This window comes from Ranitomeya imitator, chromosome 2 (assembly GCF_032444005.1).
Source record: "Ranitomeya imitator isolate aRanImi1 chromosome 2, aRanImi1.pri, whole genome shotgun sequence".
Classification (NCBI taxonomy): Eukaryota; Metazoa; Chordata; class Amphibia; order Anura; family Dendrobatidae; genus Ranitomeya; species Ranitomeya imitator.
In genome coordinates, this window is record NC_091283.1 from 222,140,747 (window position 1) to 222,161,465 (window position 20,719).

Consider the following 20,719-nt stretch of genomic DNA (forward strand, 5'->3'; position numbering starts at 1 on the left):
CTGTGCCACCTCTCCTGCTTCCTCTACTTCCTGTGCCACCTCTCCAGCTTCCTCAGTACTTCCGGTGCTAAATCTCTAGCTCCCTCAGTACTTCCTGTGCCACCTCTCCTGCTTCCTCAGTACTTCCTGTGCCACCTCTCCAACTTCCTCAGTACTTCCGGTGCCAAATCTTCAGCTCCCTCAGTACTTCCAGGGCCACACCTCCAGCTCCCTCAGTACTTCCTGTGCCACCTCTCCAGCTTCCTCAGTACTTCCTGTGCCACCTCTCCAGCTTCCTCATTTCTTCTGGTGCCAAATCTCCAGCTCCCTCAGTACTTCCAGGGCCACACCTCCAGCTCCCTCAGTTCTTCCTGTGCCATCTCTCTAGCTTCCTCAGTACTTCCTGTGCCACCTCTCCAGCTTCCTCAGTTCTTCCGGTGCCAAATCTCCAGCTCCCTCAGTACTTCCAGGGCCACACCTCCAGCTTCCTTAGTACTTCCTGTGCCACCTCTCCAGTTTCCTCAGTTCTTCAGGTGCCAAATCTCCAGCTCCCTCAGTACTTCCGGTGGCAAATCTCCAGCTCCCTCAGTACTTCCAGGGCCACACCTCCAGCTCCCTCAGTACTTCCAGCAACGCCCCTCCACCTCCGTCAGTGCTTCCAGTGGCATCAAGACAACTCCCTCAGTACTTCCAGCATTGCTCCTCCAGCTTCCTCAATACTTCTAGCACCACCACTCCAGCTCCCTCCTATTTCCGGAGATGCCCCCGCAGCTCCCTCAATACTTCCAGTGCCGCCACTCCAGCATCCTTTGGATGTTCACAGTTGCCTCTCCAGTTCCCTCATAACTTTCAGCATTGCCACTCCAGCTCCCTCAGTACTTCTAGCATCGCCTCACAAGCTCCCTCAATGCTTCCAGTGCTGCCACTCCAGCTCCATCAGGTTCTCCAGAGCCCCTGCAGCTACCTCAGGATGTCCAGTGCTGCCCCTCAGCACCCTAAGGAGCTCCAGACCTGCAGTAGTATGGCCAGCAGCACAGGAGCTTCTATTTCCAGGGTGTTTGTATTTCACTGTCTGCGGGCTGCACAGCGACATCAAAAGGGCCGTATGTGGCCAGTGGGCCGCTATTTGCCCAGGCCTGCTCTAGAGTCATAATATTAAATAATTGCAGTTGTCCCTGAAAATGGCGTCAACCAGAATTATTTTAAAAAAGTGCAGCAGAGTGGCTCAGTGGTTAGCACTGTATGGTGGCTCAGTGGTTAGCACCACTGTTTTTATGTTCTCCCTTGGTTTGTATGGCTTGCTTTACTCACAAAGAAATATTGATAGGGGATTTATTGTAGATTGTGAGCCCCGATGGGTACATCGATGTTGGTGTCTGTAAAGCGCTGTGGAATTAATGGTGCTATGTAAGCGAGGAAAATAAATAATGTAAAAAAGCAGATTCAGTAGTACAAAAAATGTTGGAAGTTGAAGATTATATTACTCTCCTGAATAGTTACTACAACAAAGCTTTGTGTATTTGTATTTAGTCCTGGTTTATGCATTAATGGGTACATCGAAAAAATAACTTCACGCACTCAATATTTTTTCCAAATTTTTCAAACTTTTATTGCCAAACAGACGACATTTACATGTAAGACTCCAGTGTAACATAACTAATGAAATAAATTATTTGCACTGTACATAGAAAATAAATACTTCATGATACAAATTAGTACTAAACACATGATTGAAAAATAAGCACCAAGGACCGTCACTTACTGCGGGAAAGGTCGGCCCGCTGGTCAGCGTCCATTCACAAAACAATGCAGGAGAACAGATGCAGACATGAAATGGTGACAACCAAACACATAAAAGGGATTTTCTGAACCTGATATTGGGCTGTTTATGATTTCCAGAAATATCTCTAGGAAAAAAAATTCTGGTCTGCCCCTGACAGAGACTGCACAGCAAGTCCCCTTCTAACTACTGAGCAGTGCTCTGACAGTATATACTCTTGCTCAGCTTCCCAAAATTATGCACAGGTCCCATTTTTGTCTTTTAAACTAACAGAACTCTGTTTGAGAAGAAGAGCATGCGCACTAAGCAGACAGTAGTTACTGCACGTGCTCAGTAATGTCCATAGACTTCTATAGGCAGCATTAATTTTAATTTATCCCATAAAAAATCTATGAGAAGCCACACATGTGCAGTAACAAGAAGCTACGGTGCATGATCAGTAACATCCATAGACTTCTTCAGGCTCCAGTATAAACCAGAGATGGTGATGGGCAAGTTGTGTCAGTGGGCAGCTGAGAAGAAATAAGGGGACACATCGCACAGGATCAACCGAACTGAAAACGGAGCAGGATGGCATCCTGGATGTGATTCCTGATTATTTCTTTATCAGTATGACAGTTAGATATGCCAAATGACTGCGGAAGATTGGTCCTAAACATTGGTCTAGTAGGCCAACCAAGAGGTGGAGTAAGGAAAACTGTGGATCGCACAGTATTAGTCACTCATGTCCTAGGCGCATCTTCTGTTTGTGAGGTCTAGTTTTAGGCTGTCTTCATTTAAGATTACTATTAATTAGTATTCGCCCTCCATAAATACCTGTGCTCAGAGCACCCCTTCATTAGTTAGAATACACAGATTTAACTAACAGTGCAAGAAGCAAAACAGCTGTCGGGGCCTATCGACAATTAGAAAAGAGGTCACTTCCACGATGACTGTCCATGATAGAAAGGGGAATGTAATGGGTCAGTAGAAAAAGAAACACACACTTCTGGGCAACGAAGAAAAACATATTCATTAAATTACACCCTGAAGTCACTTTTTTTGCTAGGATTGGTTGGATTATGCTCTTTTCCAGTTTTTGCTGTAGGATCCTCCAGTTACCCGTTGATCTTGAGTTTTTTACAGTTTTATTTAATCAAACTTAGCAATACCTTCTAAAATATAATAATGGTTCTTCACATTTTTACAGAAAAATAAATACAGTAAGGATGCAAAACATGTGAATACACTATATTCACACATACATTTATATTTTTTCGTCCCACCTGCAGGACTACTTTCCATTCATGCCACCTTGTTCTTATAACACTTCTTGCTCCATGTTCTTCGCACGCTCAAATAACGCCATTATTTTGGTAGCCGGCACACAACCTTCACGTAATATTGTAATAGATCCTGAAAAGAAAGTGATGTCAGGTGGTAAATAATAATGTTCATCATGCAAACCTAGGTTACAGTAGCCTCTGGTATGTTTTTATGGATTAAACAATTTGGCTGATCTCTTTCCACATCCCTATCTGAACATATGAAGATAATATTAAAAAATGTCCCATTTGGGACCTGTGTCGTTAACCTGTCAGTGTCCAAAATGGCTACCATGGACAGGCTTAGCACAACTCACTCCGTTTACCAGATCGCATGGGTTGAATTGGCCTTCACCCTTTAACCCCTGTACAGGGATCAGGATGTACTGGGTTTGAGCTACAGAGTTAGATGCTTGCTAATGGTGCAAACTGGCAGAAGTTGGAATGGAAGTCAAAAGAATGTTGAAGCAATGGGCTGCGGTCAGACAACAGGAATACAAATAAGCCAAACAGAAGCTGAAAGCAAAGACTGAACCAGAGTAGATAAACTATATCTGGGAGCTCCCAGCAGTAAGCTGGAAGTATCAGTAGGGTGTGGTGCTGTCCCATAGGCCAAAGCAGAGAACTGATTACTCCAGCAGGGCAGCACACACACATAGACACTGTAGCCTCAGGTGCTGAACAGAGGCTGTGCCACCCAGAGATTCTGGTGCCAATGCCTCTTCCATCACCTGCGCTGACCATAGAACGTAAGCCAGCCAAGATTTCCAAAGAGGGAACTTAAAGTGAACCTGCCACCACAAAAAAAGCTATTAACCTGCAGATATTGGGTCAATCTGTAGGTTAATACCGTTACCTACCTTCCAGGCACCGGTGCTTAACCAAATTCTGAGGGGAGAAAATGAACTTTATTTAACCAGCAGTGTTCTGGTCACTGGGGCAGAGCCGGTACGGATTCAGTCACCTCTCAGTGACCGCACACTCGGCCCTGACTGACACAGGCTCTGCATTGGGACCGGTCAGTCAGTCAGGGCCGGGGGCGCAGTTACAGCCATCTCTCTGTATACTCTGAACTAGCACCGCGTCACCCCCTTGACTGACACAGGCTCTGCATTGGGACCGGCTGTTAGTCAGGGCCGGGGGCGCAGTTACAGCCATCTCTCTGTATACTCTGAACTAGCGCCGCGTCACCCCCTTGACTGACACAGGCTCTGCATTGGGACCGGCTGTCAGTCAGGGCCGGGGGCGCAGTTACAGCCATCTCTCTGTATACTCTGAACTAGCGCCGCATCACCCACTTGACTGACACAGGCTCTGCAGTAGGACCGGCTGTCAGTCAGGGCCGGGGGCGCAGTTACAGCCATCTCTCTGTATACTCTGAACTAGCGCCGCGTCACCCCCTTGACTGACACCAGGACATTGCATGGGGAATGAAGTTCATTTTCTCCTGCAACATTCGGCTATGTGTGAGTGCCCCCAGGTTAATAACGCTATTCACCTGCAAATTAACCCCTTATCTGCAGGTTAATAGCATTTTCTCTGGTGACAGGCTCCCTTTAAAGAATATTTTTACTTCTAGTATACTCCCCAATAATGAGTGGCAGTGCTGAAGATATGAATGGTCTTGAGGTCAGGGGCAAAACTTTAGTAGCCAGAAATTTCTGCTGATAATATTTTTGATCCTTATCATTATTTTCTACAGTTTCTATAAGAGGCTTTGGTCGGTATATTTTATCATTTTCATACCTTCGTCTATTTTGGTGCAGATTACGACTGTTGATCCCACGATCTCGTTGGAGTAGCCATCACACAGAACAGCATCCAATTTGTGGCTCAGACGGCTGTGGAGAAATCACATGATACGTGTCATTGTACGTCATTAGGACATGACGAGACACGAGACGACCTCTACGTATTCATCGAATTGTGATATGTCCAACATATACAGCAGAACGGAAAGACAACAACATGTTTACACCAACAGAATGAGTAAATGTCGCCAAGTATCAAACCCTAATAATCAAGGTGCCTAAATTAGCGATCTCCCTATGCATACATATTATCTCTTAGCAAACGGAGCATCCGGATGACTCAGCCAAAAAATATTGTAGGGTGTTTAATGCCCTCACATCATTACTCCAAGATGTCATTTACAGACATAATTGTCTGACTGATCCCTAAAGAGCACAGAGAAGCATTGCGTTGTCTGACAAGGGCATCAGTTGTGTCCTACTAAGGCAAAAGCCAACAGGTCACATGCAGCTGAACCTGCCCGCACCGGCTGAACCTGCCCTGCACCTGACAGCACGGCCCGGCTATTTTATGATGGACGGTTTCTTGCCTCTGAATTCTTGGCCATGTGTAATCTACCTGTACATTGAAGGTGGGGGAGATAGGAAAAGACATCCTTTTACTGCCTACAGCTCTGCACTTCCATTATGGGAATTTCGAATGGGAGTAATTTCCACAGTGACACCATGTTATGCATTAGCAATTTGTTGCTTCATTACATAAACGCATATGTTTAATACTGGATGTCTGAATTATGACTTGAGAATACACCTGCACTCAGAAATGCTATAAGATACAAACATTGAATATATGAAGAAGAAGCGCATCAATGCTACAGAAAATGTCAGAAAATGATGGCACAAATTGACCAATTCATGAGAGCCCACCAGCCAGCGACAAGATGTTCCTCTCTGCTGGATCCTTCCTGCCCTTGTAGGCTCTCAGCCTGGGAGAGGCGTATAAGGTTAGGATCCCAACCAAGGGGTACGCCTTGTCGTGCTGGTGGGCTCTCATGAATTAGCCAATTTGTGAGCGGAGTACCTTCATTTTTTAACATGTTCTGTAGCAGTAAAGCAGATCCAACTTCATATATTCAATGTTTGCATCTTAGAGCATTTCAGAGTGCAGCTGTGTTTTCTTGGTTATATTGCACCTGTTCACACTTATTCTGTTGCGAGGTGCTGGTCAGTTTTTTGATAATTATTTTATGTTTTACTCTTCAGACAAAATTTATACACTAATAAAGGTATGTGCACACATTGGATTTTTGTTATTTTTTATCCATGCAGTTTTGTCACAAAACCTGAAGAATTTCCAAGTATCGGCAAATGAGGTTCCTAAAGCCTCATTAACACACTGAGAATTTTTTCATCGCAGATTTAACTCTACCGCACGCCAATTCTTGCAGCAGATTTCACAATACTAATGATTGGGGAATCATATGCAGTAAAAACGCATTAATAATATGTGGCAAAAAAAGTGGAAAAAATGCTCCTATTTTATGCAGCGTTTCTCCTGCCAACACACCTGGATTTGCAACAAAATCTCCTGCTGCAATCCCGACAGTGTGACATAGAGATTAGCAGGTGTTGGCTATTCTAGTAAATCCCCCAGTAACCTAAGGCTAGGTTCACATTGCGTTAGTGGGTATCCGCTAACGGAATCCGTTACATAGCGCCACTAACGCAATGTAACGGATCCGTTAGCGCACCCATTGACCGCAATGTATGTAACGCATCCCTAACGCATGCCATTTTTGGCATGCGTTAGCGATGTTCCGTTATTTTGTGACGGACCTCGAATGCTGTCTGCAGCGTTTTTGGGTCCGTTCTTGCTAGCACAGATCGGGCATCTGCGCTAGCGCGATCGCTAAACCCGATCCCTTTTTGGACATTGCGTTAACGCAGTCCGTTAGCGTATGCGCTAAACGGACTGCACTAACGCAATGTGAACCTAGCCTAACCGTGTTTTTTGGCTGCGGTGGATAGTTACCCAGTGTCTCCAGCTGGTTCATGTTAGTTTGTAGCACTTACTAAACTACATAAAGAAGTATGACCTGTAACTATGGCCGGGCTGTAGCCACCGCAGGTTCTAAAGGCAATAAAAGGAGATATTCCTCATTTCTAGCTTACATTCTGACTGTTATGCGCTAAACGGACTGCACTAACGCAATGTGAACCTAGACTAACCATGTTTTTTGGCTATGGTGGATAGTTGCCCAATGTCTCCAGCTGGTTCATGTTAGTTTGCAGCACATACTAAAATACATAAAGAAGTATGACCTGTAACTATGGCCGGGCTGTAGCCACCACAGGTTCTAAAGGCAATAAAAGGAGATATTCCTCATTTCTCGCTTACATTCTGACTGTTATGCGCTAAACGGACTGCACTAACGCAATGTGAACCTAGCCTAACCGTGTTTTTTGGCTGTGGTGGATAGTTGCCCAATGTCTCCAGCTGGTTCATGTTAGTTTGCAGCACATACTAAAATACATAAAGAAGTATGACCTGTAACTATGGCCGGGCTGTAGCCACCACAGGTTCTAAAGGCAATAAAAGGAGATATTCCTCATTTCTCGCTTACATTCTGACTGTTAAGCTTACTTTATGACATGATCGTGGTGAGTGCTGTCACTTTCTCCACTGGGGTTGGCAGATGTAATCGCTAATGGTCCTGTCATGTCAGTCAGATGGGCTGTAACGGAGTGGTCTGGGACTCGGATCATTATGGACTCAGCGGTCCCAACGTATTCATAAGCGGCGCCCACTCCTAGAATACACAGAAAGCCACGGAGACATGAATATCAACAGAAAATAGTATTGTTCAACAATATCTCAGTATAAAACATCAGGGGATTCCAGACTTTTTAAGGGCACCTGTCATGTTGCACCTGTGCGGTACAGAGCAGAAGCTGAACAGAATGATATCTAGGAAAGATTCAGTATAAGGCCACGAGCGTATAACATGGCCGAGTGCTATCTGATGTTTTATCCCACAGTTATACTATAGGGCAGCGCAGATCTGCCATTATGATTCGGTACAAGACAACAATAGCAGCACGTCGTGGAAGCATCTGAGAATCAGATTGCACTCACTGATACAAGTCCACGGGTGCGTGTGAAACATCGGATGCCAGAAATGGAGGAGATGGAGAAATGACTTACTCCATCTCCTCCACACGTCCGCTGCGATTCTCTCATGTGAGGGGATCGGAGCACAGAGCACTGACACTCGGATGGCGCTCGCAGTAGAGTTGCAGCTGAGTGTCAATTGTGTAATCAGCCCCGATTCTCTCGCATGTGACCCCGGCCTTACTTGTATTTTATTAATTACTGTTCTTGGTGTTTATATCTATAGGAGTCCAGTGGGTGCTTCGACTAGAGATTGACAGCTTTAGCTAACTTCCAGACCGGTAAGTATCCCTTCTGTTTTCACTTCAGTCTCTGGGTGGTGCTACATCTTGGTTGTAGGCAACACAAAGCATCAAAGCGACAATCCTGTTTGTCTCCACAGACTTTTGGCGCTGTCAGTCAGGAAGCTATGCAGTTACCTCCTGGCTGTTTAGTTTGCTCCTTTCTGGCGGACGCGGGCCAGGCTGTCTTCTATTTAAACACCTGAACCTCTGACTTCCACTGCTGGTTAAGTCTATCTGCTGTGGTTCAGTCCTGTGCTCTCAGCTCTGGCTTAGCTTCTTGGTATTCCTGTTTTCTGAATGTGGCCTGTTTCCTGACTATTCCTTTTATTTTGTACCTTGAATGTGCTCCTGGTTCTCGCCCGGCTACTTGACCGCTCCTGCCAACCTGAACCATTGGCCAGCAGATGACTCCATGGTCTCAAACTAAGTGGTCTATGTCTAAGTCCAGATTTCTGTACGGGGGTTAATGGGAAAAAAATAAGGCATCCCCCAGGATCTGGTAAATGGAGTGGCTTTTGTTAAGCCATTAGCCATTTTTTGAGCTCCCAGGCAATTATTGAGCACCTGAGCACTATCTCTGCATGCACAGTTATACAGGGATGACTGTCAATCATTAGTAGCACCGCATACTGGATTCATACGCATACAAAAATCAGGGATTTCAAGGAATGAAATGTAAATTTTACTGAAACTTTTCCCATAAATATGGATATAAATTTGATCAGCTCCTTCTACAATATAGATTAGACACCATTTTCAATATGACATGTTCCCTTTTAAGCTATGTAAAAGTAGTATGGAGCAAGGTAGCAGAAGGCAAACTAGTGACTACACGCCGACAATGCCCTGTACGTAGAGGCATGGCTACAGAAGGAAATGTCCTCCTAGGTACAAGGTATACGTTATATCTTTTTATTTTCCTTGCTAAATAGAATTTACAATAACGAAGTAGAAATACCATATAATTCACTTACCAAGTCGTTTTAGCCATTCACCTTTCTTTACAATGCAGCTTATCCCTCCAGGATAGACTAAATCCATGAATCTCCACAATAGTGGACTGAATGGAGGATTTATTACCCTCAACTGCTGCAGGCTAGAAATACATATACAGATGGGCTTTTCTGAAGGTCGTTCCTGCAGGAAACATCAAATGTTATAGTGAGATGAAATATGTGTGACAGTATATATGTGACAGTAGGAGTATTGATGTGCTACTAAAGCTCAAAGTGTTCTCATATTTGGAAAACATATTGGCGATAATGACACAGTGTATAGATAACTTGCTTGCAGAGTATCTGTGGGCGACAAGGCCAATATAGAAAAGCTCCACCAGCAATGCCCCACGTTAGTATCAGTATTAGAAAGTTCAGCACTCGGAAAGCAAATTTTGTTCTAATCATTAAGACATTAATATTAAGCATTACTCATGTGCCTATTACACTCACATTTACACCATCCAGGAGAACACCTTGGATCTGAGACCGCTTTAGATCATCCCAAAGTGAGAAAAGTGCAGTTGAGTATATCTCACTAATTTGCTAAACTAGTTCAGGATGTTACATCGATGTCAGCACAGAATTAAATATTATTAGAGTGCCTGATTTCTCAATAGATGGCTATTCTGATCTCTTTCTCAAAACAGAGACACACCAAGAATGTTCTTCTCCACGTGCACCTTGTACCGTCTCCACCTTCTCCCAGAGAGACAGTAATGTGCTGCCATTAATACTCACTTGTATATACTTGTTAGCCCTGTAAAGTATGGCTCATCATATCATTACCAGTAGGTAGACTTAGCTTATCAGGAACCACCCTCCTACTTACTATCTGCATATTACACTGCTTGTAACCAGAAACATCTACAGAATACATTGTCAATCAGGGAACCTGTCACCTAGGAAAATGCTCTTTATTTGCAGATATAGGGTAAATCTGCAGGTAAATAACGTTACAACGCTGCCCAGCCGCCTTACAGAAAGCACGGAAGAAAATGAACTTATTTCCTTCTGAGATTCACCAGCTTTCATTCATGGGGGCGTGAAAACAAGGAGAGATCCTATCTCCTAGTATGAAAATTGCCTCTTCAGAGAGGAAGAAGACTAAAACTCTAGCGCACCTATTGAAATGAGAAATCCTAAAAGTCAATATCGCCCCTTGCCATATGATGTAGGATAAAAGCCAAATAGAAATCTCAATTTGCAGACACGTATTTCGGGGTGTGGCCCTTCATCAGTGCAAAGCATGAGATCTGATTTGGCTCTAATGAGCAGCTCCTGACTGGGATGTAAGAGGTAATGTTTCTCCATGTGGAGAGTGATATGTCAGGGCTGACATGCCAAAAGCGAGGAGGCTCACTACCTCTATTTAGTTCATGCAATCTGATTACTCAATAAGACTGTAGGGCTTTGTTGGTCTAACCTTTATAGTATAGATCCTGCTGATGGCATCTGGATGTTTGCATGAAGCAGCCAAAGCATAGACGGTATCGGTCGGGATGCCACATACACCTCCACTTTCCAATAATTTTGCTATACTTCTCAGGCCACTTGTACGATGAGACTGAGGCAGGACACATGAACTAGGAACAGCTTCCTTGTTCTCTGGCATTTGCTTCTATGACAACATTAAGTTGCAAAGTTAATGATTATTCCAATATTAACTGCATAACTGCTTATCACTTGTTATGTCTATACAGAGGGCAATAGAAAGTAATTAGCTTAAAATAGACATGATTTTTTATTACAACAACCCCAGCTGATAGTCTACCACATGGTGGACTTTTTTTCCCGTGTATTGTACTCCCCTACACTTCAACCTCTTTACTATTGCAGATCATAAACCACCTGGAATTAAAGATTTCACTCTACTTTCTCTTCTGTTTTGCGTTATAAATCTTATAATATCTAACCACAACATTGCTTGGTGAGATGCAGACAGTACAATCTCACCCTGCTGATGGCACAGGGTAATTATCCTTCCATCTATATTCTGTTAGGCTAAGTATATATTCATGGAGGCAGAACTGTCCTATTCTTCATTATAACTGCATGGCAGAAGCTGTCTAATCATCATCAGTGCCTGTGATAAGAGTTTGTGCCAACCTTATAAAGAGCTTGTATGGTACAGTCTGTCTAAATTTGAATGATCCATACAGGTGGAGTAGGCAGTAAATTAACATTTGTTCAATGCCATAGGTCATTAAACAATTTTTGATCTACTACTTTCTCTTATTGTGTGCTATTAATCTGATAATACCTCAGCATTGGTGAGATGGCGGTAGTACCATCTCATCCTAGTGGAGTGACAGTGTAATTATCCTCCCTCCTATATTCTCATAGGCAAAGTATATATTCCCGGAGGCAGGGCGTTATTATAACTGCATGGCAGGAGCTGCCTAATCATCTTCAGTGCCTATGATAACAGTTTGTGCTCACCTTGTGAAGAGCTTGAATGGTACAGTCTATGTAAATATGAGCGATGTAGTAGTAGTAGGCACCCAACAAACATTTTTTTTTCAACAACATGGCTTGTTATGAAATTTTTAGATCATGCCTAAGCAGCCCCACTATGCAAAAAGTGTTTTACTTCATACTGTTTTAATGTAATCACCCAAGTGTTTAGTTTAGTGAAACAAATAGTAAGAAAAAAAAAACCAAACAGTTGAAATACCGAACATGGAATTCCAAAATGGGTCAGGTGGGAAATGCTAGTTTTTATCATAATAGCCCTTTTCCCGTGCATTTGATATTGTATAAACCATTATAAATACAGACAAGTAATTCTTAACCTGGGTCACCTATTCCATTACTATGTAGTGTTTACCTTGAACAATGGAGGTCCCAGTGGAATCAGTTCTTTGTTGAACAAGCAATTTATCATAGAAGCCACAAAGCCATAGAGGCAAATGATGCTAAAGATGGATAGCACGGTTACTGGAGGGGAAGAAATTGGAAAAGACCAAAATAAAGATAGATATATTAATGCCAGAAAAAATATAAAAAAGTGACTTTCAAATTATTTTTATATATCAATGTGACACGTGGAGGTAAGAATAGTCGTATTATATACTGTTTAAAAAAAACGCTTCTTATCATTTATCAGTGTATAGAGAGGAGATGTGAGAGAAGGAGAAGCCCGAGAAAAACAGAAATTTATGTTCACTTTTCAATATATAATATTCACATTGTCAATAATTCTTCAGCATTTTATGTAGCACTTACTTTCGAACTGCAGAGGAAGCTTTTCCAAAGTGAAGAGGAGGAAGCTGACAATCACAACCTCCATCATGACGGTAACAAGTAGAAGAACGGCGTTAGCATGAGTAGCTGGAAAAAAAACAATGAAGGACATAAGGGCATGAAGTAAAATCTGTAAAATTATTTTTTAACGGTCAACTACATTTTATCAAGTGATGGTTTTATCCTAGTAAATATTTCAACAGCAGTGCCTAATGTGAGCCACCCATCAAAAAGGTCACAGAAAAATACATATTTCTTGTAAAGTATCAATTCTGCAGATTTGCCTTATCTTGATGCTTGGATAGCTGTTTCTCATGACTTGAAGGATATCTAGTGGTCTTAGACTCCTTTGTATGTGAATATTGTGTGCGTCAGTTGCCTTAAGGCTCCATACACATTAGATGGCTCTTGGCAGAACGATGCTTTGGCCGGTTGTCTATAAGCCATCTTGGGCCAACGCTTACATACATAAGAACACTCATTCGGTCAAGTGCTTCTGTATCCTCTATGTGAAAGCCACAGATGGACAACGTTGCCGGTGGATTTTTTTCAGGGAGAACAATGTCCAAAATAGGACAAATATGTCCAATCAACATCTCCCCAAAAAATCAGTTGGCCAATAGCCTCATACACATTAGAGTGTTGGACGAACCGTAGGATGAACCTGCCAATCCCATATGGTGTGGCCGACATTAGTCTGATGTGTATGGGGGCTTCAGTTGCTGCACCTTCTGGTCTTTTAGAGCAATCTCTATGGTTGCTAGACATTTGTGATGAAATATGTGTATAACCAGATTTTCCCACTGTCATGGCCAGATAACAAACAATGCATGGAGTGGGGACACTTTGATTGGTCCTTATTAGTGATGAGCGAGTGTGCTTGTTACTCAAGATTTTCCAAGCATGCTCGGGTTGTCTCCGAGTATTTCGCCGTGCTTGGAGATTTAGTTTATGTCGAAGCAGCTGCCTTATTTGCGGCTGCTAGACAGCTTGAATACATGTGGTGGTTGCCTGTTTGTTAGGGAATCCCCTCATGTATTCAAACTGTCTAGCAGCCCCAAATCATGCAACTGCGGTAACACAAACATAATCTATGAGCACGCCAAAGATACTCGGAGAACACCCAAGCATGCTCATAAATCTCGTGTAACAAGCATACTCACTCATCACTAGTTCTTACCAATCCAAAGCAAATCCTTCTACTCTATGTTCTAAAACAGTGTTCCTCAACTGTGGTCCTCGCAAGCCATGAACGGGTCATGTCTTCAGGATTTCCTGAGTACTGCCCAGGTGATAATTATATCATCAGGACAGGCAATAATTCCATCTTCTGGGCAATACTAAGGAAATCCTGAAAACATGATCTGTTCATGGCTCCTGAGGTCTGAAGTTGAGGAACACTGCACTAAAACATAGAAAAATCAGTGTGTGAGTCAATATTAACAGTATTAATTTCCTTTGCCTTTAATATACAAAATTGACATTCAGCTCCCACTAAGCATTAATGTTACAGATGCTGAAGCAGCCCAGTTTTCCTCCATCTAATTTCTAAACAACTTCTCAATTTCCCTGTAAGTAATAACTACAAATTATACTTACCAAACATTATAAGAAATAGGTCGATTACCATAAAAGCAATTGCACCAGCCGTGAAACCTCCATCATTATCTGCAGTGATTCCCAGCAAAGAACCTAAGTATAAATGCCATTTATTAGATTTATAGACCCCAAGGAGAACTGGTGTTCAGTAGATGAAGTTGTACATTCTTTGCATAATTAATAGAAAATATAGAATATTGATATAGATATAATTTTACACATGATTAGCAGTGATGAGCGAGTGCACTTGTTTCTTGGGTTTTCCCCGAGTATTTGTAACTGCTCGGAGATTTAGTTTTCATCCCCTCAGCTGAATGATTTGCGGCTACTAGACAGCTTAAACACATGTGGGGATTCCCTAGCAACCGGGCAACCCCCACATGTACTCATCCTGGCTAGTAGCTGTAAATCATCCAGCTGCCGCGATGAAAACTATATCTCCGAACACTAACAAATACTTGGAGAACACCCGAGCGTGCTCAGGAAAACCACTCGCTCATCACTAATGATTAGTTCTAAATGAAAATCAACTTTTTACCTAGAGATAATTTAATTTTTGTTATTACATTAACTTTTTGTAGGATATCATGCATTAAGTGCATCCAAATCACCTACCTGTAAATCGCAGCCACACCCAGGTAGCCCAGATGGCAGAAAAGCAAAATGGCAGAACTGAGCCAAATCTTCGGCCCGCTTGAATATCAATTCTACTGACATATAGCTGGATAATAGCACCAGGTATGAGGACCCAAGGAATAGACATATGGGCCTGAACTGTATAGTCTAATGAGCTCTGAATAGCAGCCAGAGCAGCCAATCCATTGCAGATATAGAACAATGGGTCTGAAGGACGCGAGCTGAGGTTCTCCTTGATGTCCAGTTCTTCTCCTTGCCTCCTGAAACATTTTCTGCTCCAAACAAGAACATTTTGAAACTTTGCCTTGGCTATGACTACATTTCCAATGGGTATTAACACTTTTTCGGCAATAGAGTTCACAAGACTGGCAAATGTTGTGTAGAGAGAAATCGCGGTAAATATGCTGCAAGTCACTCCAAAAAATATGTATCCAGCCGCGCTTGGAATCTGCTGGATTGTAGATACAGTCACGACAGCAAATGCCATATTATGTATAACTTCTAGTAAGTCCTTATTTAACGACAAAAAGCAAAAGACACATGAAACGGTCACAAAGAACCAGTCGCCAACCATTGACTCTCTGCTCTTGGAGATATTCTCTGGTGAGAGGACTACTGTAATGGTGAACTCTTCCCAAGACTTAACCAACCAGAAAATTCCATGAAAAGCAAATTTCGTAGCGTGGTAAACATCGTCTCGTAGATAACTGTAATAACTGGAACATATTTGGGAAAGCACATTGATGCTGATCCAGATGCAACCTACATAGAAGCTTTTGATGTACCCAAAGCAGTAGAATGCCATGATGAAGGGTGAGATGGTGTCACACAGGTAACCTAGTGCCATGGGCTCAGCATACTTTGTATTTTTTTTCTTTTCTTCTTCAGCAGTTTTAGAAGAGTTGCGATTGGCAGAACCAAGAAGTAGAACATTGAAAAGAGAATTCCCAAATCCTGGAAGTACATATCTCTGGGTAAGGCCTTTCAGAAGTAAAACTCCTGCTCCATAAAGTCCACACAATACTATTATTAACTCCAAAACCCCAGAAACCACTAAGGCCCAGCGGCCAAATAGCCCCACTGCCTCAAATATTAATGTTAGGGTTAAAGCCCCAAACACAAAAGGCATTATGTAGTTGACTGTCGCAGAGCAAAATGCTAGGATGAAGGCAATTAAAATGTAAGCCACCAGTCCAGCCACGGCCCCTTCATTGACTGGAATGTGAGGGATGGTATCTACAGAGGAACTGTTACTTCTGAGAAGACCTAACTCTGAGCCCACAACGATTCGTGTGGCACCATAACTGCTCCACAATGCCGAGAAGGCAAGGAAGGCAGTGCCACTAAGATGGTCATATTTCCGAAAAGAAAGGAATCCAGCAATGAGTTGACTAATGCCTCCAATGAGAATCAGATGAACACCTGCAATGTAAAAGGGAAAAAAATTACATTTTATCTTAAACATTTTAGCCTGCGCACACTGAGCATGCTACATGCATTAAAGGGGTATTCTCATCTTCAAGATCCTATCCCAATGAGTAGTAGGTGTAATAATAATAATACCTCCAGTTAGAAAGTTCTTCTGATTAACTATGTCACTTACCCATGTGCAGGGCATTGCAGTAGCATAGTTAGTCATTGGTTACGACCACTAACAGCTAGCTAGCTAACTGTTACTATATGAGTGGTCGTAACCATAGATATTTAAGCTACTGCAATGCCCTGCACATGGGGTAAGCGACCTTGTGCCATATGCCATTGATGCCTAGGCTGAGTTAATACCTTAATGGCTGGCTAAATCTTGTGTGTCTGATTGGACCTTCCATCAATAACTATTTGATTACAAATCACCCAACATATTAAGTCCAATCTGTTGGTGCTCAGCTATTATCAATGGTGAAGATGAGACCATGACTTGTACTAAATAAAAGGTAATTACTTACTAACTGTCTACTTAAACCCAGAGTGGATTTCTTACCTGCAAGAATGTTTTCTGCTCCTCCAGCACTAATAGACGTATTAAAAAGGGAGAAGTTCTGCATACAAACAAGGAATGCGCTGACGGCATTAGCCAGGAGGCCTAGCACAGCTGGCTCACTGTAAAACACCGCCGGAAAGCCTTCCATATTGAATGTTCCTTATTGATGAACGCTCTTCCTCTAGGTCCAAAGTTTCTATTCTTCCAGTAAAAACACAAATATTTAAATGGAGAATCCTAAAAAAAAATATATAAATTATTCCTTTAATGCGTCATAAATTATTATGAAGAACAGGAGATATATGACACTTCCAATTCATTGGTGAATGAGAAGAGTTCCAATCCTTACAGTTTAGTAAGAAGGTGCTCATCACTCCCACTGAAATGAAAAGATTGCATTAGAATATCAATCCACAAAGTCAAAGTAACATTTCGGCCAAGACAAGAGGGCTGTATGACGTCAGTAAGTAAGGCAGTATAGGCGTCTTTGCCTAGAGCAGTGTTCCCAAACTCCGGTCCTCAAGAACCACCAACAGGTCATGTTTTCAGGATTTCCTTAGTATTGCACAGGTGATGGAATTATTGCCTGTGCAGGTGATGCAATTATCACCTGTGCAATACTAAGAAAATCCTGCAAACATGACCCATTGGTGGCTCTTGAGGACCGGAGTTGGGAAACACTGCCTTGAGACAGGAGTCGCCACACAATAGCGCCTGTACTCATGTCATACAATCGGTTTGTCTGAGGAAGGTCCGGAGTTACCGGCTGAAACGTTACTTTGAGCTTTTTATTGTTTATTTTCATTGGGTGTGCCGAGCCCCTTCTTACTATAAGTTATTATTGGGCCAAAGTCAGCGAGCAGCATTTGTGCTACATTGGTGATATTTTCTTAGAATTTCACACATTTCTGAGTAAATTAATGCTTAATTGGTTTTACCAGTCTAATGTAAATCTTAATTACTAAAATGTAAAGATCTGCCACTTTCCGATATGCATTGTATTAAATAGTTACATATTTAGGGGTTTAGAAAATGTTGGTCCAAGATTATAACTTTTTAAAAAAAACAGTTGATCCAGAGGAAGAAAAAACCAACCAATAGACCAATCAGCAGGCTGACTTCAGAAGGAAGTACACGGCAATCAGAATGCGGCCTGTGGTCATTAAATCAGCTCAGGAAACCAGAAAAAGAAAGTGTGTAACTTCTGTATCTAGCAGAACAAGTTTCGGGTAAAGAGGTGGACCCGAGAATCGTCAGTGAGCTTGTTCTGACATCCAGCAGGACAGTTTTTAACTCTTCTGTCATTTTCCCGAGCTCCTCTTGGCTACAGACTACACTAAAGTAGAAGGGGCAGAGAAACCAACACCCTGCAAAAGCCAAACGGTGAAAAACTTATAATCAAACCCAAATGCAAAAATTACCTAACTTAGATAAAATCCAGCAATGCAGAAATGGCCCCATAAGACTTAATCTCTATTTCATCATGGCTAAAACAAAACATCAAAAACACAGATTCCATGATGACCTGAAATACCTGTTTGGATCTTATTCATGAGTTTCCATCCCTCTCTGGACCTTCTTATAGTGAGCTATGAATGATCCAACCTCCCTCCCCAGCTCACACTCGGATATTATAGAAACATATTCCTATTTTCTTAATATGGGACTTCCAAGTCATAATCAATACTAGCAACCGCTAGGCTCGTTAATACCATGAACTGGGTGTGCCTTATAATAAAATGCAGCAACTGTTCTGCACTTTTTTACTTTATAGATTCCAATTGTATATAATTCTAGAAAATTCCATATACTGTTGATTATTTCCACTTCTGCGTGAACTTCTGTTACGAGCTATAAAGCCTATTACAATCAACTATTGTATAGAAATAGACTGTGACTGCTCTCATTGTGCTATCGGTTATTTCCAGGTATCCAAGATCTATCTGTCATCTATTTATCTGCTAATAAATCACCTGTCCCCATATCTATGATCTATCTATGATCTATCTATCTATCTATCTATCTATCTATCTATCTATCTATCTATCTATCTATCTATCTATCTATTATCAATTCAATTCAATTCAAATGAGCTTTATTGGCAGGACTAAGTACATGTTAGCATTGCCAAAGCATATGGTAAAAATACGGGGGTGGGGGAGGGGGGAGTATAGAGGTCCAAGGAATATCAAATTCCTTTTAGAGGATAGGGGATGTTTCCAGGGTGGGGTATAGGAGTCCATGACATATCAGGCTATCTATCTATCAATTTATCTATCTATTGTCTATCTATCTATTATCTGTTATCTATATCCATCTATTATCTATGTCTCTATCTATCTATCTATCTATCTATCTATCTATCTATCTATTATCTATCTATCCATCTATTATCTATCTATCTATTATCTATCTATCTATCGATTATCTATCTATTGTCTATCTATCAATTTATCTATCTATTATCTATCTATCTATCATCTCTCTATTATCCATCTATTATCTATCTATCTATCTATCTATTATCTCTCTATTATCCATCTATTATCTATCTATCTATTATCTATCTATCAATTTATCTATCTATTGTCTATCTATATATCTATCTATTATCTATCTATTATCTATTATCTGTTATCTATATCCATCTATTATCTATGTCTCTATCTATCTATCTATCTATCTATCTATCTATCTATCTATCTATCTATTATCTATCTATCCATCTATTATCTATCTATCTATCTATCTATCTATCTATCTATCTATCTATCTATTATCTATCTATCTATTATCTATCTATCTATTGATTATCTATCTATTGTCTATCTATCAATTTATCTATCTATTATCTATCTATCTATCTATCTATCTATCTATCTATCTATCTATTATCTCTCTATTATCCATCTATTATCTATCTATCTATCTATCTATCTATCTATTATCTCTCTATTATCCATCTATTATCTATCTATCTATTATCTATCTATCAATTTATCTATCTATTGTCTATCTATATATCTATCTATTATCTATCTATTATCTATTATCTGTTATCTATATCCATCTATTATCTATGTCTCTATCTATCTATCTATCTATCTATCTATCTATCTATCTATTATCTATCTATCCATCTATTATCTATCTATCTATCTATTATCTATCTATCTATTATCTATCTATTATCTATCTATCTATTTATTATCTATCTATCTATATTATTTATTATCTGTCTATTATCTATCTATTATCTATCTATTGTCTATCTATCTATTATCTATCTATCTATCTATCTATCTATCTATCTATCTATCTATCTATCTATCTATCTATCTATCTATCTATCTACGTGTAATCACCTGTCCCCATATATATTGTCTACATACCTAACTATCAAACTAAAAAAATGCAAAAAAGGCTAAACTCTTCACGCTCCAACATCTCCATACTATAGATATGTCGGACTCTACAAGTTATGAACCTTTCCGGTGTGCGCTCCCTGGTCACATTCTCACTTTTCATGCACTTTATCCTTATTGTCCTGTCTCCATAGTGTCAGGTAATACAGACAACACACACATCATCAGTGAGAGGCTTGAGCCCTACCTGGCAGTCCGCAGTCGCCTTGTGTTCTCCTAGATCCCAGAGCTTCTTCATGACTGCCGGAGAGCCGCACATTTATACTCTTAGGGGCGGAGAGATTTCTCACTCAGCCTTTAGAATTTCCAAAGCAATTTTTGTTTCCTGCTGTAAAGAAACGTAACTTTGGGACATTGTAAGTGAAGAACTTCCTCGTTCCTCCAGTCTCTGATAACCCCTCACATAACATTGTGACAAGGTGGCCATTTCAGAGATATTTTATGACGAAAGCTGTGAAGTCATCCGCATGCTATATATATCACTAATGACCTCCGACTTCCTCACCATATTAGTAATTCGGATTTATTGAAGGCGCAGACTGATACATTCATTGTAGTCATTTTAACCCC

At 41.2% G+C, this 20,719-nt stretch overlaps 1 protein-coding gene across 1 annotated transcript; it reads right to left on the reverse strand.

Moving 5' to 3' along the window:
- Positions 1-2,471: 2,471 nt before the first annotated feature.
- On the reverse strand, positions 2,472-20,458 carry LOC138662743 (uncharacterized). Its single transcript, XM_069748637.1, has 11 exons — positions 20,337-20,458; positions 16,725-16,961; positions 14,726-16,168; positions 14,111-14,203; positions 12,494-12,598; positions 12,096-12,205; positions 10,692-10,886; positions 9,245-9,407; positions 7,459-7,624; positions 4,810-4,904; positions 2,472-3,154 (listed from the first exon to the last, which is right to left on the reverse strand). The coding sequence occupies exons 2-11, from the start codon at positions 16,870-16,872 to the stop codon at positions 3,060-3,062; spliced, it is 2,613 nt and encodes an 870-aa protein (XP_069604738.1). The 5' UTR covers positions 16,873-16,961; positions 20,337-20,458; the 3' UTR covers positions 2,472-3,059.
- Positions 20,459-20,719: the final 261 nt, after the last annotated feature.

What these genes read in the sequence shown, in the direction of transcription:
- LOC138662743 (XM_069748637.1), bottom strand. Translation starts at nt 16,872, where the DNA reads ATGGAAGGCTTTCCGGCGGTGTTTTACAGTGAGCCAGCTGTGCTAGGC. An exon ending in GGTGTGGCTGCGATTTACAG is followed by an intron (nt 14,204 to 14,725) that starts GTAGGTGATTTG and finishes ATTTATACTTAG; the next exon opens with GTTCTTTGCTGGGAATCACT. An exon ending in CTGCACCAAAATAGACGAAG is followed by an intron (nt 3,155 to 4,809) that starts GTATGAAAATGA and finishes CTTTCTTTTCAG; the next exon opens with GATCTATTACAATATTACGT.